The sequence below is a fragment of the Lates calcarifer genome, linkage group LG9, assembly GCF_001640805.2.
Source record: "Lates calcarifer isolate ASB-BC8 linkage group LG9, TLL_Latcal_v3, whole genome shotgun sequence".
Taxonomy (NCBI): Eukaryota; Metazoa; Chordata; class Actinopteri; family Centropomidae; genus Lates; species Lates calcarifer.
The window spans coordinates 238,541-259,321 of NC_066841.1; the positions used below are offsets into that span (position 1 = coordinate 238,541).

The following is a 20,781-nucleotide window of genomic DNA, read 5'->3' on the forward strand; positions in this document are numbered from 1 at the left end:
CTCTGTAGCTCAGAGTCAGTAAGATTCATCCTCTGGGGAAGATGAATGTTTGCACCAAATTTTGTGTCGATCCATCCAGTAGATGTAGAAATATTTCACAAGATAAATGAAGTGTTTGACCTGTGGGTGGCGCCACATAAAAAGTCAGAGGATCACCAAAGTTACTACAATTTATCCTGAAGGGAACGAGAATGTGTGAGCCACATTTCACCACAATCCATCAAACAGCTGCTGAGATATTTCAGTCTGACCAACACTGACATTCAGATATTGATTTTCAGACGTTCATGAATTATAGCTGTTTATGAAGGACACAATCATTTCATAAATAAATATTAAATGCATCTATTAAATAACCTGTCAACACCTGCTGATGGTAAACACAGTAACTGATCAGAAATAATGAGACAGCAGCTTTTATTTCATATGATACTTGAGGCACCAACAGGAAACATTCAACAACAATGCATGCAAGCTGATAAATGCAGAATATCCAGTCAATGTGCACACACTGTTTAAACAGAAATACATAATTCATAGATATTTCAATGCAGATGTGTTCAGACAGCAGAGATCACTTCAAGCTTCTGGCACCAGAATAAAAGAGTTGACAATAATCATCCAAAGAAACCACAGCAACATCAAGCAGTGAAGGAAAGAGGAGACGTTATGTTGAAACCTCACGACGTATCATTGTCATTTAAATGCTCAGAACCTGCTCTGATATAATGTAATCTCCAGGCTCTCTCAGTACACACATGGCTTTCATTAAACGTCTGCATCAAGGCTCATGTTAAATGTGAAAATATTTTTCTAAACGAGGCCTCGTCGCACCTCATGGCAGTAACATGACAGTCTGTCAAAGTGTCACCGTCATACAGCGAGTACAAGCAGAGAAAAAAAGGGCGCCAACTGCCAGAGGAAAATGAAATTCCTGCAGAAGTCTAATGAGTACGCACGGCTGTCATCACACCTTTACATTCACTCAGGTGAGACACTTCTCCACGCAGAGAATTAGCTGCAGTGTGTTTAGACAGATAAACGCTGACTCAACAGCTTCACGTCAGGCTTTAATTTGTCTGACCACAGAATAAAGCAAGGTGTTTATCTGAAGGGTAATACTGTGCTTATTTAAAATCACTTATTATAAAATCAAGACTCTGAAAATATATTAGAGCAGCTGACCCGACCACAGACTGAAAGCTGCTAAAGCAACTCAGAGTTTTCTTCTTGAAGTTCCAAATTAATATTGAAACGTTTGTTAAACCGGTTTTTGGAGTGTTGAACATAAACAGCCTGACAGTGCTCATACAGGAACGAGTCGCACTCCCTTTGAAACTGTTCACACGTGATCACTTTGACAGAGATTTTTGAAGATACGTGATTTGTTTTTCTGTAAATTTTCATCCTTATCATCACCCACACAGACAATGAACACATGAACACATGAATCCCTTCCTCTACACTCAACATTCTCACTGTAAACACATTACAACCTGTTCCTCTGGCTCTGGTTGTTGAAGCAGGAATGATTTGTTGTCAAGGCCACATGAAAGTCACAAGTGTCAGGACGGTCACAGCATCACGTCATATGTGACGGCACAACACTACACTGTATGTACGCAGTGAGCTTTCACTGAAACAGATGGAAGCAGCGGGACTGGCGGCGTGTCGGGTTAATGTTTGGCTTCTCGGGGGTAAAACTCAGCTAAGGTGCTCTGAGGGATCCTCTTCAGCATCTCTTTGGGGAAGATCCTCATGAGCTGCCAGCCGATGTCCAGAGTCTCAAACACACTCCTGTTTTCATAGGCACCTGCACACAGAGACACACTCAGTAAATCTACTTCATGTTGATCCAGTGATGGACTTCACTGTGGGTCAGTTTCCCTGAGATCCTGTTTTGGATTATTCCAGAAAATAAACTGTGAGCAGCTAAAGTTTCTGATCCTTCAGGTTTAGTTGATCAGATCATCTTCACAGATGAACACCACTGTTCTGATGTTTGAAGCCTAAATCCAACCTCCAGAAGTAAAAAGATGGAGAATCAAACCTGAAAATGTCTTGAGCTTGTGTTAAAACCACAGTGTGACACTGGGCTGTAGAATTAAAACTGACCTGAAGATTTTCTGGGCTTGGTAAATGATTTCAAAATCAGATTAGATGCATTATTAACTTCCTGCCAGCTGTAAACTACCAGCAGCTACAGCTCTGAGTGATCTGCCCTGGCCCCACTGTACCTTGGGAGATGAAGTTTTTCTCAAACTTGGTCAGGAACTCCAGATAGAGCAGATCATCAGCCGTCAGAGCCTCCTCTCCCACCACCGCCTTCATGGCCTGCACGTCCTTCCCTATGGCATAACATGCATACTACACACACACACATTTAACACAGTGTCAGAGTGGGATGTAAAAGGCCAGTATGTGCAGTGTGAAGCAGGAGTGTGTGTGTGTGTGTGTGTGTGTGGACGTACGAGCTGGTTGGAAACATCAGAGTGGTCTCTGCGGGTCATTCCCTCCCCGATGGCAGATTTCATCAGACGAGAGAGAGACGGCAACACGTTGATGGGAGGATAAATCTGAGCACAGGAGGGAAACAGGACGACACAATAAGATACCTGAACACACACAGTCACCAGCTGCTCACACACTTCCTGTGTGTATTCATTTTCTACCAGAAGGATCAGACAGTCAAAGTTCCTTTGTTGTTTTCGCTTTGTCATTGTTCAACAGAGCAACAGAGCAGAATGGCAGTCTGTCATGTGGACTAAATTAAAAGAATCTCCATGAAACGCTTTGGTTATTTCCATTTTATTTTGGTGACAGTGTGACATTTGTAAGATCTGATTCAGCTTCATGTTCATTTAACCATTATAATTACAATCACTTCACATCACTTCACTCTCTGGACGTGATGTGATGATTACTGAGAGGAGAAACATGCTGTTAATACTGTATGAGGTTTAAAAACACAACTCTCTCAGACAGCAGACCTGACCAGACTTTAGTACAGAGCACTCACACAGGTGGGCCACTAGAGGGCGCACAAATCCAAAGTCAAGTCTCAAGTCACAGCCAACAAGACCAAGCAAAGCACAAGTAAGACCAACAACCTAGTCTCAGGTCAAGACCAGTAAGGTTTGAGTTAAGACCGTCATCTTCTGTGTCAAGTCCCAAATCAAGACAGACTTTGGACCTAATCAAGTCCAAAGACCAGAAAGTCTGTTTTATTGAGTCTCAGTCCATCAGATCCATCACTCAAGTTTAGTCCTTCTCATGTGACTTGAGTCCACATAAAAACGGTCTTTTCAGACCCGACCTCTGTACAGAGTCTTTATTACCTGTCTGTTGTGGAGTTGTCTGTCCACGTAGATCTGTCCCTCAGTGATGTAACCGGTCAGGTCAGGAATGGGATGAGTGATGTCTGAGAGACACGAGAACACACTGTAAAACAACACTGCAGTCATTAGCATAACGTCTGTGCTGGTGAAAGTGTGTGTGAGAGTGTGTGTACCGTCATTGGGCATGGTGAGGATGGGGATCTGGGTGATGGAGCCGCTCCGTCCTTCTACTCTGCCGGCTCTCTCGTAGATGGTGGCCAAATCTGTGTACATGTAGCCGGGGAAGCCTCGTCGGCCCGGCACCTCCTCTCTGGCTGCAGAGACCTGACACACAGTTTGGATGAGTTGCACGCAGCGGAGTAAACACACAATTTATTTCCAATTTTCCTGCAGTCATTTCAGAATAAATGCACTGAAATTGTGTCTGACCTCTCGGAGGGCCTCCGCATAGGAGCTCATATCGGTGAGGATGACGAGGACGTGCTTCTCACACTGATAGGCCAGATACTCTGCTGATGTCAGAGCTAAACGAGGCGTGATGATTCGCTCGATGCTGCAATAAAGAAGTGAGTTCAGCCTCTTCATGCCATTTTGGGTTTATTTCCATCTGTTTGACAAAACTTAATGCTTTAGAACTTTTGATGTAAACACCTCAGAACTATGGTTAAGGACTTAACTAGAAGAGAACACATGAACAATTAAATGTGACAACTTAAATGAGTGAAAATATGGAAATAAATGGCAGTGAATAAACAGTTACCAGTGAAAAATAGAAAATAAATGACTCCCTACAGTAAACCTCCTGACATCTGACTTACTCACAAACTTTATATTTTCTGGTTCCCACATTTCTTGTCCACAAATCTATCAAACCTGAAGCTGATATGTAAAAGTGCTCCTGTTTTACAGGGAATATAGTATAGGAATAAGAGTTTGGTAAAGGTCATACGTGGGGTCGTTGGCCAGGTTGAGGAACAAACACACATTGTCCATGGAACCGTTCTCCTCAAAGTCCGACTTAAAGAACCTGGCTGTCTCCATGTTTACCTGGTGACAGACAGGAGAGAAACATCCCTTCAGAGCCAATCAGGGCCCAGTATTAAAGTGACACAGTGTGGTGTCACAAACGCTGAACATGGGCTTTTCAGTGAAGTTGTTTCCAGCTGTTTAAGTTTAGAAATGACCAATAGTCAGTGGGCAGCTGTGACTCAGCAGGTACAGGAGGTCGTCCATTACGTCACGTCCATTACGTCACGTACGTTACGTCACGGGGGTGTGGGCGGATCGATCCCCAAACATGAACTATTGATCCAAGTGTTGTGTGAGTTTAAGTTCTGTCTCAGGTTCTCACCCCCATGGCTGCAAATACTATGGCGAAGTTGTCCTCGCTGTAGTCCATCACGTCCTTAGACTTCTTCACCAAACCGGCCTGCCGACAGATCTGAGCTGCGATCTGAAAGGAAGGTGCTGATGTCACACTCCCCACCGACATCTGACCAAACATCATTTATACATCTTTAGCTTTTTCCATGAATTAAATCCAACTAATTCATAGGAAGTGTACCTCATTGTGTGGCAGCCCTGCAGCAGAGAAGATGGGGATCTTCTGCCCCCTGGCGATGCTGTTCATGCCGTCGATGGCTGATATGCCGGTCTGGATCATCTCCTCAGGGTAGATACGACACTGAGGGTTTATAGGCTGACCTATAAAATGACAACATGTATTAGAAGCACACAGATATGCCTAACAGGATAAAGGTGATCACTCTAAAGATTTTTACAGAGTTGGTAAAAAACACAACCCTGACAACGTACCCATGATGTCCAGGAAGTCTTCAGCCAGGACTGCTGGTCCTCTGTCGATAGGTTTACCAGAACCATTAAACACACGACCTGCAAACACACACACAGATAAACATACACAACACTAACCTGTGTGGAGCTGCAGTGTTAAATGAACTGGACATATTTATTATTGTGTGTCGTACCCAGCATGTCCTCAGAGACAGGTGTCCGTAAGATGTCCCCTGTAAACTCACAGCTGGTCTTCTTGGCATCGATACCTGCAGTCCCCTCAAACACCTGCAGAGGGCGCAGTGGAGACGCAAAGACAGAGATTAAAGGACAAATCCCCCATTAACCCCCCCGTGATACATGTACTCTGTTACTATGTAATTTACTTCTTTACATTTATTCTGTTTAATATTCATTTTAAGTACAAGCCTGAGGTATTTCAGTGTCCATGCTAGCTTAGCTAAAATAAGTCTGAAATGTTTTAAACAGCAGAAGAGTTCTGCACCTGCACCACAGCTTTGGAGCCGGTGACCTCCAGCACCTGGCCACTCCTCTTGGTGCCATCAGGCAGGGTGAGATGGACGATCTCTGCGTACCTGGGGAACTGTTGGAGAGAGGCCGGCGTTATTCTGCACATACACGTCTGAGTCTGACATAAAGTGATGTTTCTGATCTAATGATCATCTTGATGTTTTTAATATAAGGTTATTTCACTTCCCAGAAAAATAAACTGTCCTGCTTTCTGCTTTCTTTCTTTCAAACTGGGCCAAAGCTGAGAAACTCAGCGTGAGGACGGTGGTCTGCGCTCGTCCTTACCTTCACCTGATCCAGGATCACCAGCGGGCCGTTGACTCCAGACACTGTTTTATAGGCTGAGGACACAGAGAACAGTTTATGAGGCCTGGATGAACTCCTGCTGCAGATAACTGAGTCAATTTCCAGAATGTCTACTCAACTTTTTATGTGCAAATTGAAAATGAATAAAAATAAAAGCAGGTGGGTGGAAACAGAGTTTGAAGCCAAACGTTCCTCAGCTGCAGCTTCAGTTTTTTCAGCCTTTCTTTCTCTGAATAAACTGAATATCTTCAGATTGGATGAACGAAAGAAAGAAAGAGAAATGAACACCAAGCTCCAACCAGTGCAGTCTGATCCTGTCATGAATCCTCCTTATGAAGGTTCTGGAGGATGTAGTTTGTGCTGTGGTTGAACTGTGTTGTGTCATACTGAGCTGTTATATCAGTGAGGTTAGAAACAGCTGCAGATGTGGCTCTAATCAAAGATCTCCCTCTGAAATGTGGAGGAATGAAGGACGGTAGGAAGTAACATAAAATGGAAGAATGCCTCAAAACTGTGCTTCAGCAAAGTAATCGAGTAAATGTACTTAAGTACTTAGTTACATTCCATCACATCACAAAGATATTCAGCTGAACATCAAATTAAAGTTAATAAACATCAAATAATCAGAGGTCAGCAGTGATTCTTTGTCTTTAAATAACGATGATCAGTCACCACTGTTACAACATGAGCAGCCAGAGAAATGAACCCATGTTCACCACAGACCTCTGACTGATCGATCAGCTCAATCATTGATCACTGACGACTGGCAGGCGTCAGGAGAGCGTGGTAATTTCTTTAACCTGATTCCTACCTCAGCTGATGGTGTTTGTTATGAGGCAGAGAGGGACTCACTCAGGCGGGGTTGGGAGATGTAATCCCGGCTCACGGCCATCACATGCTCCCGGGAGGCTGCGGCGGCGGCCGGAGCGGCGGCCGTCGGTCTGTTCCCGCTGACGGCCGAGGAGAGCTCGCTCATGGCTCCGTTCACCATCCCTCTGAGCGCCTTCATCGCCATGTTTCCACCCGCAGCAGCCGCAGCAGTGCCCGAGTCGTGACAGCCTCAGTGCACATGCGCAGTAACCACAGCAGCTGCATCAGGAGGGATGCTGAGGAAAAACACAAGTCTCATCCTCAACAAACGGAGAGGTGTACAACACAAACTGATTCATAACACATACACAACCAGCTCTGTAAACAGCATCGACAAGTGAGAGACACAATTTATTACTGAATGTCCCTTTACAAGAGGAAAAACACAAATATTAACAAGAACCAACAAGTTTCAAAACAACTGTTAAAGGATAAATCCAGGATTTCTGAACCAGAAACAAGCCGTCACTACCAGACTCCATTGACAAAAAGAGCAATTTTACAAAGCAGAACACAGGTCAAGACAAGTCCAACGTTGCCCTGATCTGTTAGTGTGTTTGTTACTGTGTGGTGCTTTTACTTCAGTAAGGATCTTTTTCACCACTGAGAGTCACACAGTAACACACACACACTAACAGATGGAGGCAGTGGTATTCCAGCAGCTCCCAGTAAAATCCCTGTTTTTGTCAATGGAGTCTGGTGGAGATATATAGAGATGTTTCTGGTTAAACTAAAGGATCTTCCTCTGTCTCATCCATTGATTAGACTGCAGCAGCTGTTGTTCACTGTTCTGGCTCATGGATCTTTGTCCTTATCAATCATTTAATCTACTGATCACATATTCATTTTGTCCAAATGTTGTAAACCTCACTCACAGATTCTGTTGAACTCTGTTGAAATGACATGGAGTCTGTCAACCTAGAAATAAATAATAATGTAAATAAAGCAACTGATCAGTTAATAAAGAAAATGACAGATTAAGCAGTAATGAAGACGAGCGTTAGCTGCAGTGAAAAGTAGCCATAACTCTACTTTAACATAATGCGTTTTAAGAATGAAAACATGACTCTGTGAATTTGTCATTTTCTTGTGATTTAATGAAGGTAAACACACCTGCAGCTTCTGACTGTCCAATCAGAGGCTGCAGATTTATCAACATGTCCTGCTGCCTTCAGGCGGCTGCAGGGATTTAAAGCAGAGACGTCAGTGAATTAACCTCAAACATTCATTTTTGGTGCCAATTTAAAAACATCTCCTGGTTGAAGAGCGGTTCATCAAAACTGTTTATTCAAATTTTAAGCTTAAGTCTTTACTCTGTTGATAAAAACACCAGTGCTACAGTGAAGCTGTAAGAAAACAGATAAGAAAATACCAACGACTCACTCTGCACAGGCTCATCTGAATGAACCTGCTGCTGGTTTCTTTCCTCTTTCCACCTCTGCACAACAACACACGCAGACGGACAAAGACAGCATCAGAGTCGATACAACACCAAACAGTCTTTGCACCACCATGAAAACAGATCCAGTAAACTGACTTTAAGGCTGAAACAGGACAGTGGACAGCAGAGGAACAGTTACAACCACCAATAACTCTCTGGATGAGAGTCCTCACCCTGTCCTCTCAGTGGGTAAACGCTATGTAAAGTCAGTGAGGTGAGTTAAACAGATTATCAGAACCAAACATGGGCCCTCAGTGAACCTGTGGAAGCGTCTGTTCTGTGCTCTGACCTAACGTCGCTCTGCAGCTGCTGAACAGAGCTCTGAGTGTTTCAGTAGTCGTATCCCTTCACTCTGTGTCTGTGTCTGTGCTGATGTCTCACTGTGGGACGGGCCCACTCCTCCTCAGCTCCGTCACAGCTGCTGGACTGGTTGGTCCAGTTGGGGGAGTAGTGAGGGAGGGGAGGAGGCAGAGGTCCTCTTCTCCTGTCCTCCTGCAGGTAGGGGGCTGGACCCCACTCCGGCTCAAACGGGGGGTATCTGGACCTGCCCTCCTCTGAGCGGGGGGGCCTCCTCCCCTGACTGTCAGGATGAGGGGAGGCCCATCGATACGGGTGGAAACGGGGCTCCAGCGGTGGACGAAACGGAGACAGAGGGAGTAACGGTGGGGTGGGGAGGAGGCCGTCGTGTGGAGGGCGATGAAGTGAGCGGTGGTTTGTTTCTCGTGGAGGGAAAGATCTGCAGCAGGAAGGAGAGAAGAGGCTAATTAATCCTGCTTTAACACACTCCTAACTCTGTCAAAAGCATCAGATATAGAAATATGTCTCTGATCCTCAGATCTGCTGTTTCTCTACCTGTGGTGAAAGGCGTCAGTGAAGTGTGGTCGTCTCTCGTCTCGGCTCTCAGAGTCCAGTGAGGTGTGAAGTGGCCGGTGAACAGCAGAGCCTCTCTGTGGCTCCTGCTCAGACTCCTCCATCCCCTCATTACTGCACAGAAACAAACACAAGCTTCAAATCAAACCAGAAGACATGGTGTCAGTCACAGCAACACAAACTCTGCAATTCAATACATATTCAATACAACAAAATCACTGTGCAGAGATTTTCAATCCTGAAGCAACAACAGTCAATCAGTGTTAACACTACTGTATATAAAGATGTGGATTCACATCCCTCAGATTTAACTCTGTTTTCAGGGTGACAAACATTTTCAGTAAAAAACTGGACTGTTATGAAAACCAGTGTTATATATTATATATTATATATATTACATAAAAATATATTAAATACATGAAGTCCTGGAAAATGACTTCAGTTTTTGTCTCACTGACTCCAGATCTGTGTTTATTAGGGAACAAACCAAACAAAAACATGTGTTTCAGTGTTGTCCAGCAGGGGGCAGCACAGACCTGCCAATACACAGGAGGTGGATACATGAACGGTTAATCCATGTAACAATGTCTGTTTTATTTGACTGTATTTCTGTGTGTTTTTAAATCTTCCATACTCTCTGTAAAAGCTTCTTCTCGTGGTCTGGGTCTCTCATTCTTCTGTGTGCTGTTTATTCTTATTTATTTGCCATATTTGACCAAACTTAAATATAAAAAGAACAATAAAAGTCAGTGAGTATTTACAGTAAACATGTCTGTGTCTGTATCACCTCCTCTTTGGTCCATGCTGCAGGTCGTCCAGATAGTTCTCTCTCTCTATGGCGTGGCCTCGTGACGAGTTGAACACTGAGAACAAACATTTCAGGTTTTTCACTTCTATTCACAAACTGAAAGACACTACAATAAGAAGCTTTAACATCAGCACTCACACTCTACAGCCTGTTTAGGATCCATCCCGTCGACATCTATCAGATACCTGCAGGTCAGACACAGCTGTTAACCACTGTCCACACCCACAGGTCAAACTAACACAGTACGGTTCACCTGTACACACCTGCAGATCAGATAGCCGGTACGATTCAGACCGTGGGTGCAGTGAACTCCAATCAGTTTATCTGTGATGGAAATGCCAGTTAATCTATGCATGTAACAGGTGAAAGGTCACAGTCGTCTGTGTTGTCATTTAAGACAATGATAATATATAAATACACTAGAATCTTTGTCAATGGAGTCACTACCAGACTCCATTGACAAAAACAGGGATTTTACTGAGCAGAACACAGGAGCTGCTGGAATACCACTGCCTCCATCTGTTAGTGTGTCTGTGTTACTGTGAGACTTCCAGTGGTGGAAGAAGTAATCAGATACTTTACTGAAGTAAAAGTACCACACAGTAAGACAAACAGATTCACAGCAGCTCCTGTGTTCTGCTCGGTAAAATCCCTGTTTTTGTCAATGGAGTCTGGTCAGTGGTATGTAGTGATGTTTCTGGTTAAACAAAAACACATTTCCATGTGATCACATCTCCAGATCTGTGCAGTAAACATGATTAACACGTTACATCTGTGTAGAGTAAGAGTTCCAGTGTATTGTCACCATTGTCTGCGTTGTCTCGTAGAAACCTCCGTACAGCTCGTTTGAAGCTCAGGATGGTGTCGTCACTGGGAACCTCATGACCGGCGGTGAAGATCTTCACAAACAGCAGCGACTCTGGCAGATCCTACACACACACACACACACACACACACACACACAGTCACTACATCACCTGACAGCCCTTTAAATTACAGGAGAGGAACCTTTAAAGAGGCGACAGTGTCGTGTTGTTTACCTGTGGTTGGTAGTAGCGTGTGGTGAAGGTCAGGTCAATGATCAGACCCAGCTCCTGATGGTCTTTGTTCAGAGCGTCCAGCAGCTCCCAGGGCCCGAACACGTCTGAGAGCGGAAGATGACGGTTCAGAGCCTGAAGAAGAACACACACACACACACACACACCTTCATTAACAGACTACCTGCTCACCTTTCAACACACACTGAGTTCAGATCAGTGGCGTTCTCTCTCCTGACCTGTTTGAGAGGAACTTTGAAGGCGATGAATCGTGTCCCGTGGAGTCTTTTCCCAACAGCTTTATAATCCAGCCATCTGTCAGAGAGAGACAACTCACATCAACACACACTCTGACCACACACACCGTCCTGCTGCCACCCACACTCAACAGAGCACCAACTGTGGATTCATCCGCCACTGAAAATAGTCCCCAACGCCTGTTTGTTTCAGTGAATTTGTTGTGTTCCTCTGTTTTAAGTCAATGTGCTTATTTAGAAACTGTGAGCAGCTGTTCTGTGTGGGTGATGTTCATGTTGACCTGCCTGTGTTTGTCTTCCTCTGTAAACTGATCTGTGAACAGTGAGTAAACCCTCTGACTCTGTGTTTGTCAGTCAACAGCAGAGAACTGGGAGCTGGAGTGAAACGAAACCGAAAGTGTTTGACTGTAAACCAGCTGTAACCAGCCGTTACTCACCGGTCCGGGACTCCGTTCTTCTTCTTGTGCCGGGACATTTCCACGGTGTCGATCTGTCGGAGTCTGTTTGTCCGACCGTTTAATAAAACTACAAAAACCTGGAGTTTACCACGTGTAACCACAGACAGTCTGTTTACAGCTGATTCTAAACCCGGAGCCGGAAACTCTAAACCCCACACTCACACACACACACTCACACACCGGATATAAACAGGAACAGTTCGCTGATAGTTTAATAACTCTGTGAAGAGTCTGAGTGAAGCCTCATCATCACACACTCAGACAGTCGGACTCCCTCTGAGAAACAGCTGCGGTCGCATGAAGATGACGTAGTGACACGTAAACCATCTGACACCGGAGCTCCACCTGGAGGCGGTTTAGCACAATTACATCAGCAAGAAAGAAAGAAAGAAAGAAAGAAAGAAAAAGAAAAAAGAAAGAAAGAAAGAAAAAGAAAGAAAGAAAGAAAAGAAAGAAAGAAAGAGGACACGTTGTAAATAAATGGCACTAAATAAAGAGAGAACGTTGCATTTAATTAATTAATTTGTGTTAAATTATTCATCGTTTTTGGGGCAAAACTATTAAAAATTTTTCATTTATTTTTCTTTTGTCCATTTCGCAGGACTGAAGGACTGTAGCTTCCACTGATGAAAATCTTTCATCAAAACAAAGTGAGCAAAGTTCATTCAGTAGCTGTTCTGGAGCTTTCAGTCAGATCACACAGTCTTCCTCAGCAGATGGGGTTTGGCCACGTGTCCAGGAAATGTTGAGAAATGTTTTATCTCAAATTTGAAGCCAACACAGACAGGAAGCTCATAACATGCTGCAAAGAATGTATCTACCATGACACATATACAAACTGCTGAGGAGGATCATGGGAAATGATCAAAAGCTCCAGAGCAGCTAATGAGTGGAGCCTGAGACTGTTCAGGTTGAAAACAGTTTTAAGGTAAACACCTGTGGAAAACACACCTGAGAGCAACATGCAGAGAGTTTCCACAGAGCTGTTTCCGAGCACAGGGAGGAAAAAGACAGAATTATGTAAGAGCTTGTGATCAACGTGAGCCTCCTGAGATGGAAACTCCATATATGGTCTGACAGGTGGGTGGAGGCGTGGCTACAACTCTACAGCTGTGAGGGAGAGGTTTAAGTGGACTGAGGAGCAGAAACAGAGTCTAACAGACATACGGACACAGACACAGAGACTTCATCTCCCACAGAGCAGACAGCAGAGTCAGACACCATGCTGCAGTGGAGAGGACTGAAGGAGCACAGAGGGGAGGGGAACAGAGCCGTGGTGGTGTCGGTGGCCAACTATGACCCCGGGGTGGAGCTGGGGAGGAGGCCTGGAGCCGCGAGGGACGCCAAGAGACTCCACCGCACCCTCAGCAAACTGGGCTTCAAGGTGGACATCCACAGTGACCTGAGCAGTGACGAGATCCATCAGCTGTTTCTGAAAGGTAACACACAGCACACACACTCTGCACAGGACGCCTGCTCTGTCTGTACACAGCACTACAGTAATCATCATAAGCATCTTTTATGTATTTGATCATCTGATAGATCCTGATAAACCCCGACCATGACAGTTCTTCAGCTTAGTTATTATTCTGAAGAAATGCTGGAAGATACATTCATGTAAAAAGACGTGTTCAGGACTCATCCAGAGAACTGAGTAAAGCATCATATGATATCAGTCCAAAAGGGGCAGACATGTATTTAGTATCAGGATAGACACCCAGACATCAGACAAACTGAAAGTTCACAGAGAGTTTTATAGCTGCGTGTCACGGAGAAGCTGTTAAACCATCCACAGGACCCATAAAATCCACTGAACCATTAGAACCACACAGCTACTCAACTCAATGATCAGTAGAACCAACTAAAGAACTCCCAGCTCTTCTTACAGTGTGTGAAGTAGAACCTCACAGATCCCTGAAACCTTCTTTAGATTCTCTAAATAACGCTCAGACTGAGGGGACGTGTTTAGAATCAGGACAGAGAGGCAGATATCAAAGCAGCTGAAGGTTCAGGTGGAGTTTTATAGCTGCTTATCACTAATAGATAAAACTATGTATATATATGATTATGATCACGTTGTGATGGAGGCTGATGACGTTCATCCGTCTCAGAAAAACAGCTCCTGAAAAGAAGAGCAGAGGAACAGCAGCACATGTAACGTTCACACCAGCTGTGTTGTGTTGATGTAAAATGTGTGATAGTAGAAATCCTCCTTGTAAACAGCTGTGACACAGAGAGTGAAGGTTTGTGTTCACACTCTCGTGAGTAAACACAGTTCAGACTGAATGTTCTCTCACCTGTACAGACCTTATGTAAAGAGGTGGACGTGTCAGTGAGAGCACGCAGGTTATTACATGTTCCCCTCTGTCTGCACTGTGACTGATAAAACCTGAGGTGTGTAATTAACTGAGTGTGTGTGTTGTTGTGTGTTTGTGCTGCAGAGAGCAGGCGGCCTGTGAAGGACTGTTTTCTGGCCGTCCTGTCGTCTCACGGGGAGGAGGGCTGCGTGTTCGGAGCTGACGGGAAACCGGTCCAACTGTCTCGCATCTTCACTTATTTCGACAACCAATGTATGGAGAACAAGGCCAAACTGTTCCTCATACAGGTAGGAAGCAGCAGCAGGACGAGACGTCACTGGCACCAACACACAAACACAACCACCAGCAACTTTTGACTCTTAATGTCTGTGGACTCGTTGGAGAATCTGTCATCTTTGTTCAGCTTGAAATAAATGCTTTAGTTTCTCTGGCTCATGTTCACTCTGACTGAGGACCTGCTCTTGTTCCTGTCTCTGCAGGCCTGTCGGGGACATGCTCTGGATGATGGAGTGGAGGTGGATTCAGCAGCTGATTCCACAGAGTTCAGCTTCTCACAGTATCTGTCAGTTCCTGTAGATACAGCTGTGATGTTCGCCACAGCACCAGGTAAACACCAGTCCATGTTCTACACACATCACATACACACACATCTTCATGCCTGATGGTTTCCACCGCTGGGTTTTGGATCTTCTCCTCTGTTTAAACCCTCCTCCCTCCGTCCTCTCCTCAGGTTACGTAGCTTTCAATCACCTGTCAGGATCAGTCTTCCTCCAGACTTTCTGCTCTTTATTGGATGAGGGGGGAAACCGTAACCTGGAGCTGACTCGTCTGATGACCCGCCTGTCCCGCAGCGTGGCCTACAACTTCCAGGCCAAAGGTCGTGATGTGGGGGGGAAGAAGGAGATGCCGTGCTTCCTGACGCGACTGACCAGGGAAGTGTTCCCGTTCGCTGAGCCGGGGAAAGACGGCGGGGCCGCGGAGCTCTCAGCCACGTCACTGCTCCACTCTGAAAACGCCAGGACACGGACTCCTTCAATCAGTTAGACTGCAGCAGCAGAGTTTACGTGACTGCACCTGAATGAATGAAGGCAGCAATTCTCAGCAGGAATGTAGAGAGGGAGAGGAGATAAGCTGACCGACACTGACAGCAGCTGATGTCTGTGTTTTCCTCACACTGACTGACTGCAGGAAATCCACAGGCGTCATCAAGGAAACAGCAGCTGAAATATCTGCACATACTGTACATACCTCAGAGACACACTGTATTTAAATAGACTTACTTTGATTGAACTGATTTGTACCTTGATAAACCAAATGTTAATTCACTGAGTGATGCTCTAACTTATTGGAGTGACGCAACAGACTTCAGTCTATAGGGCAGTGTTACTCAGTGTACGTTTGTTTGCTCCACATGATGGAAATATACCAGCAGCAGAACGAGTATTTAACCTGAAGAACCTGAAGGGTTTGCTGCAAATTAAATCCATTTGTGTTCTGGACTGACTGAATCACACTGGAAATACCACAGTGAAAAAATGACTAAAAGTATGTCAGTATTATCAGAAAAATGTACTTGAAGTTTCAAAGTAAAAGTATTTGATATACAGAATGAACCTGTCAGTGTCTGATCATATTATTGGTTCATTACTGCTGATGTTTTCATGTATAAGGAGCTGGTTGAGCTACAGGACGTATCAGTGTGGAACAGTACAAATAAACATCTTGCATAAGCCACATTTTTCCTGTTAACCCAGTCCCAGGTATCATACTGACATAACACACACACACACAAAGCATCATATTTTATACAATGTTCCCTGAATGTTCCTAAACCTCCCAAAAGCCCACTACAAACCTCCTGAAGGACTAGGACCCCTTAAAGAACTAAAACCTCCAAAAGACCCCTAGAATCTCCTCAATGGCCACAACAACATTCTAACATCTGTCTGAACCCTCTAAAGGAATTCTACAACTACATCTAGAACCACCTCAGTGACCATTAGAGCCTCCAAAAGACTTCTAGAGACTCCTCAATGACCACCACAACCTCTTAAAGGACTTCCAAAGTCTCCTAACTGACCACCAGAACCTTCTTATTGACTAAAACTTAAACCTTTTAAACAAGCCTTAAACAACCTGAAGAACCTCTTGAACCTTCTTATCAGTCACTAAAACATCATAAAAGATCCTGAGAACCTTCTAATAACCACAAGAACCGTATGTAGGATCCCAGGACCTTCTTTAGATTCTGTAAATGCACTGATGTGAATGAAATGAAAGTAAAATCCAACACAGTGTGTCAGGGATCTTCGTGTCAGGTTGTTCCTTTGCTGAGTCACCTGACTGTAAAGTGCCTTGTGTGTGTGTGGGTGTTGACAGACTGTGATTGATTGACGTCTCCCTCACCTGTTTGTTCACCTGTTTTCGTCCTCATTAGTCCACACACAGTTCTGTGGAATCACATCATTCCCAGCAGAGCTCCACCCGGTCTACACCTCTGAAAACACCTTCTCTAATGTATAAAGTTGTAGAGATGAAAACACTCAAGTCAAGTAGAATTACTCTCTGTGTGTATGTTCTGTATGAATCAGAATCTAAATTACTGTCAGGACTGATCAGTCATTGAACCTTTACAGAAGAGAAAGTAGATCAAGTTACCTGCTACTCAAAATCTGATAGCACAGGTCAGAGGAGGATGTAGACGACACCAGAACAAACACACTTCCTGATGATATGCATATTTACACATTCAGCTGCTTTGTTGCATCTTAACCTGCTGACTGATGAATCACATGATCATATCAGAGATAACAAGTTCACACAGTCCAGTCTGATACAGCCTGTGTTTTATGGTTCCCACCAGCAGAGGGAGCCTTCATGGACTCTCCCACAGCGACAAACATCCTTTACCTTATATATATCAGTTATATCAGACTCTAACATAACTCTGTTTGGATGCATATTACAGATACGATTTATACTTTATTTAAATGTACATGAACATATGAACATTACTTTGTACATGAATTATTTCTCATTAGTTTGCAGACATACATTAGCTTTATACTGGATAAAACTTTACAGGTCTGACATTTATCACAGAGGTTTGTACAATATGAGCAAATATTTCAGTGTTCAGTTTGCAGTCGTCAGACAGAGGTGAAGTGGTGGTGAGTCATTGTTCAGACTGTCAGAGTGGATTTAATGTGAAAGTGCAGTGGTATCAGCTCGTTCTTCAGGTTAAAGATCTGTTCTGATGCACGTAATTTTCCACTCAGTCTCCTTATGCTGCCTGAGAGACAGAACTCCAACAAAAAGACCGAGTTAGAGCATCACTCAGTGAATTAACATTTGGTTTATCAAGGTACAAATCAGTTCAATCAAAGTAAGTCTATTTAAATACAGTGTGTCTCTGAGGTATGTACAGTATGTGCAGATATTTCAGCTGCTGTTTCCTTGATGACGCCTGTGGATTTCCTGCAGTCAGTCAGTGTGAGGAAAACACAGACATCAGCTGCTGTCAGTGTCGGTCAGCTTATCTCCTCTCCCTCTCTACATTCCTGCTGAGAATTGCTGCCTTCATTCATTCAGGTGCAGTCACGTAAACTCTGCTGCTGCAGTCTAACTGATTGAAGGAGTCCGTGTCCTGGCGTTTTCAGAGTGGAGCAGTGACGTGGCTGAGAGCTCCGCGGCCCCGCCGTCTTTCCCCGGCTCAGCGAACGGGAACACTTCCCTGGTCAGTCGCGTCAGGAAGCACGGCATCTCCTTCTTCCCCCCCACATCACGACCTTTGGCCTGGAAGTTGTAGGCCACGCTGCGGGACAGGCGGGTCATCAGACGAGTCAGCTCCAGGTTACGGTTTCCCCCCTCATCCAATAAAGAGCAGAAAGTCTGGAGGAAGACTGATCCTGACAGGTGATTGAAAGCTACGTAACCTGAGGAGAGGACGGAGGGAGGAGGGTTTAAACAGAGGAGAAGATCCAAAACCCAGCGGTGGAAACCATCAGGCATGAAGATGTGTGTGTATGTGATGTGTGTAGAACATGGACTGGTGTTTACCTGGTGCTGTGGCGAACATCACAGCTGTATCTACAGGAACTGACAGATACTGTGAGAAGCTGAACTCTGTGGAATCAGCTGCTGAATCCACCTCCACTCCATCATCCAGAGCATGTCCCCGACAGGCCTGCAGAGACAGGAACAAGAGCAGGTCCTCAGTCAGAGTGAACATGAGCCAGAGAAACTAAAGCATTTATTTCAAGCTGAACAAAGATGACAGATTCTCCAACGAGTCCACAGACATTAAGAGTCAAAAGTTGCTGGTGGTTGTGTTTGTGTGTTGGTGCCAGTGACGTCTCGTCCTGCTGCTGCTTCCTACCTGTATGAGGAACAGTTTGGCCTTGTTCTCCATACATTGGTTGTCGAAATAAGTGAAGATGCGAGACAGTTGGACCGGTTTCCCGTCAGCTCCGAACACGCAGCCCTCCTCCCCGTGAGACGACAGGACGGCCAGAAAACAGTCCTTCACAGGCCGCCTGCTCTCTGCAGCACAAACACACAACAACACACACACTCAGTTAATTACACACCTCAGGTTTTATCAGTCACAGTGCAGACAGAGGGGAACATGTAATAACCTGCGTGCTCTCACTGACACGTCCACCTCTTTACATAAGGTCTGTACAGGTGAGAGAACATTCAGCCTGAACTGTGTTTACTCACGAGAGTGTGAACACAAACCTTCACTCTCTGTGTCACAGCTGTTTACAAGGAGGATTTCTACTATCACACATTTTACATCAACACAACACAGCTGGTGTGAACGTTACATGTGCTGCTGTTCCTCTGCTCTTCTTTTCAGGAGCTGTTTTTCTGAGACGGATGAACGTCATCAGCCTCCATCACAACGTGATCATAATCATATATATACATAGTTTTATCTATTAGTGATAAGCAGCTATAAAACTCCACCTGAACCTTCAGCTGCTTTGATATCTGCCTCTCTGTCCTGATTCTAAACACGTCCCCTCAGTCTGAGCGTTATTTAGAGAATCTAAAGAAGGTTTCAGGGATCTGTGAGGTTCTACTTCACACACTGTAAGAAGAGCTGGGAGTTCTTTAGTTGGTTCTACTGATCATTGAGTTGAGTAGCTGTGTGGTTCTAATGGTTCAGTGGATTTTATGGGTCCTGTGGATGGTTTAACAGCTTCTCCGTGACACGCAGCTATAAAACTCTCTGTGAACTTTCAGTTTGTCTGATGTCTGGGTGTCTATCCTGATACTAAATACATGTCTGCCCCTTTTGGACTGATATCATATGATGCTTTACTCAGTTCTCTGGATGAGTCCTGAACACGTCTTTTTACATGAATGTATCTTCCAGCATTTCTTCAGAATAATAACTAAGCTGAAGAACTGTCATGGTCGGGGTTTATCAGGATCTATCAGATGATCAAATACATAAAAGATGCTTATGATGATTACTGTAGTGCTGTGTACAGACAGAGCAGGCGTCCTGTGCAGAGTGTGTGTGCTGTGTGTTACCTTTCAGAAACAGCTGATAGATCTCGTCACTGCTCAGGTCACTGTGGATGTCCACCTTGAAGCCCAGTTTGCTGAGGGTGCGGTGGAGTCTCTTGGCGTCCCTCGCGGCTCCAGGCCTCCTCCCCAGCTCCACCCCGGGGTCATAGTTGGCCACCGACACCACCACGGCTCTGTTCCCCTCCCCTCTGTGCTCCTTCAGTCCTCTCCACTGCAGCATGGTGTCTGACTCTGCTGTCTGCTCTGTGGGAGATGAAGTCTCTGTGTCTGTGTCCGTATGTCTGTTAGACTCTGTTTCTGCTCCTCAGTCCACTTAAACCTCTCCCTCACAGCTGTAGAGTTGTAGCCACGCCTCCACCCACCTGTCAGACCATATATGGAGTTTCCATCTCAGGAGGCTCACGTTGATCACAAGCTCTTACATAATTCTGTCTTTTTCCTCCCTGTGCTCGGAAACAGCTCTGTGGAAACTCTCTGCATGTTGCTCTCAGGTGTGTTTTCCACAGGTGTTTGCTCAAGTGAGTCAATGCTCGTTAAGCAGCCATAAAAACTGGTTTCAGAATCATGACCAGTTTCAATGAACTACACGAGACCAGGAGCAAAGATGTCACGAGGAAACGTCCAGCTACTTTTCCAGGTGCAGACGCTGGAAAAACCAAAGATGACTCTCTGTACATCTGTAAAAACCTTCCCCTTCACTAGTTTACTTTATTCCTGCATTCATCCATTTAAATTTAATTCATTGGTGTATTAATAGGGACAGTGCACATTAATGAACCTGACTGGAAATGTACCGACAGGTTCCTGAGCAGACGTCACTCTGAAGAAAAAAAGAGAACATGAGATTAGATAAGAAGCATACAGAGCAATAACAGTAAGACAATATTAGTATGTGTGTAAAACAGCATGCAGCTACTATTTATTGTGACATGCAAAGCAATGAAATGGGGAATAAATAAGATGAACTGAGCAGAGACATAAAAAGCACATGAAGATCATAAAACATAGAAATCACTCTGCTACAGGAAGCAACAAAACACATGTGCTTTATGTCCTTATGCTCATGTCCAAACGTTTTAGTTTTAGTTTTACTGCAGTGGCTTTATTTGAATCCTGTGAAGAACTTTAAGAACTTCATATTTTAAACTCTTGCTTTACAAATAAAGTAAAAAGAAAAAGTCTGGCTGGAAAACTGACCTGAAGATCCTTTAG

The 20,781-nt window shown here is 44.5% G+C and overlaps 4 protein-coding genes across 4 annotated transcripts; 1 reads left to right on the forward strand and 3 right to left on the reverse strand.

Annotated features, from left to right (window-relative positions):
• Nucleotides 1-400: 400 nt before the first annotated feature.
• atp6v1b2 (ATPase H+ transporting V1 subunit B2) lies at nt 401-7,817 on the reverse strand. Its single transcript, XM_018694931.2, has 15 exons — nt 7,715-7,817; nt 6,822-7,075; nt 5,949-6,004; nt 5,638-5,736; nt 5,327-5,420; nt 5,154-5,231; nt 4,903-5,042; nt 4,690-4,791; nt 4,288-4,385; nt 3,768-3,891; nt 3,512-3,662; nt 3,339-3,421; nt 2,472-2,576; nt 2,238-2,367; nt 401-1,813 (listed from the first exon to the last, which is right to left on the reverse strand). The coding sequence occupies exons 2-15, from the start codon at nt 6,982-6,984 to the stop codon at nt 1,677-1,679; spliced, it is 1,560 nt and encodes a 519-aa protein (XP_018550447.1). The 5' UTR covers nt 6,985-7,075; nt 7,715-7,817; the 3' UTR covers nt 401-1,676.
• Nucleotides 7,818-7,914: 97 nt separating this feature from the next.
• Nucleotides 7,915-12,025, reverse strand: dusp11 (dual specificity phosphatase 11 (RNA/RNP complex 1-interacting)). Its single transcript, XM_018694946.2, has 9 exons — nt 11,690-12,025; nt 11,235-11,310; nt 10,999-11,130; nt 10,764-10,887; nt 10,222-10,282; nt 10,097-10,143; nt 9,938-10,013; nt 9,133-9,264; nt 7,915-9,016 (listed from the first exon to the last, which is right to left on the reverse strand). Exons 1-9 carry the CDS (start codon nt 11,725-11,727, stop codon nt 8,611-8,613), a joined length of 1,092 nt encoding a protein of 363 aa, XP_018550462.1. The 5' UTR covers nt 11,728-12,025; the 3' UTR covers nt 7,915-8,610.
• Nucleotides 12,026-12,679: 654 nt separating this feature from the next.
• On the forward strand, nt 12,680-15,637 carry LOC108895937 (caspase-3). The gene is made up of 4 exons (XM_018694956.2): nt 12,680-13,149; nt 14,152-14,315; nt 14,508-14,634; nt 14,759-15,637. Exons 1-4 carry the CDS (start codon nt 12,933-12,935, stop codon nt 15,070-15,072), a joined length of 822 nt encoding a protein of 273 aa, XP_018550472.1. The 5' UTR covers nt 12,680-12,932; the 3' UTR covers nt 15,073-15,637.
• A 1,353-nt stretch (nt 15,638-16,990) lies between these two features.
• Nucleotides 16,991-20,752, reverse strand: LOC108895947 (caspase-3). The gene is made up of 4 exons (XM_018694966.2): nt 19,573-20,752; nt 18,407-18,570; nt 18,088-18,214; nt 16,991-17,963 (listed from the first exon to the last, which is right to left on the reverse strand). The coding sequence occupies exons 1-4, from the start codon at nt 19,787-19,789 to the stop codon at nt 17,650-17,652; spliced, it is 822 nt and encodes a 273-aa protein (XP_018550482.1). The 5' UTR covers nt 19,790-20,752; the 3' UTR covers nt 16,991-17,649.
• Between the last annotated feature and the right edge of the window lie 29 nt (nt 20,753-20,781).

Excerpts from the sequence above, each read along its gene's own strand:
- atp6v1b2 (XM_018694931.2), bottom strand. The coding sequence starts at position 6,984 with ATGGCGATGAAGGCGCTCAGAGGGATGGTGAACGGAGCCATGAGCGAG. Across the intron at positions 6,005-6,821 it reads CATCTCCCAACCCCGCCTGA|CCTATAAAACAGTGTCTGGA; the intron begins GTGAGTCCCTCT and ends CTGTGTCCTCAG. Across the intron at positions 2,368-2,471 it reads CTGATGTTTCCAACCAGCTC|TATGCATGTTATGCCATAGG; the intron begins GTACGTCCACAC and ends GTGTGTGTGTAG.
- dusp11 (XM_018694946.2), bottom strand. The coding sequence starts at position 11,727 with ATGTCCCGGCACAAGAAGAAGAACGGAGTCCCGGACCG. Across the intron at positions 11,131-11,234 it reads TCAAAGTTCCTCTCAAACAG|GCTCTGAACCGTCATCTTCC; the intron begins GTCAGGAGAGAG and ends GTTCTTCTTCAG. Across the intron at positions 10,014-10,096 it reads TCCTAAACAGGCTGTAGAGT|TGTTCAACTCGTCACGAGGC; the intron begins GTGAGTGCTGAT and ends GTTTGTTCTCAG.
- LOC108895937 (XM_018694956.2), top strand. The coding sequence starts at position 12,933 with ATGCTGCAGTGGAGAGGACTGAAGGAGCACAGAGGGGAGGGGAACAGA. Across the intron at positions 14,316-14,507 it reads CCAAACTGTTCCTCATACAG|GCCTGTCGGGGACATGCTCT; the intron begins GTAGGAAGCAGC and ends CTGTCTCTGCAG. Across the intron at positions 14,635-14,758 it reads GATGTTCGCCACAGCACCAG|GTTACGTAGCTTTCAATCAC; the intron begins GTAAACACCAGT and ends TCCTCTCCTCAG.
- LOC108895947 (XM_018694966.2), bottom strand. The coding sequence starts at position 19,789 with ATGCTGCAGTGGAGAGGACTGAAGGAGCACAGAGGGGAGGGGAACAGA. Across the intron at positions 18,215-18,406 it reads CCAAACTGTTCCTCATACAG|GCCTGTCGGGGACATGCTCT; the intron begins GTAGGAAGCAGC and ends CTGTCTCTGCAG. Across the intron at positions 17,964-18,087 it reads GATGTTCGCCACAGCACCAG|GTTACGTAGCTTTCAATCAC; the intron begins GTAAACACCAGT and ends TCCTCTCCTCAG.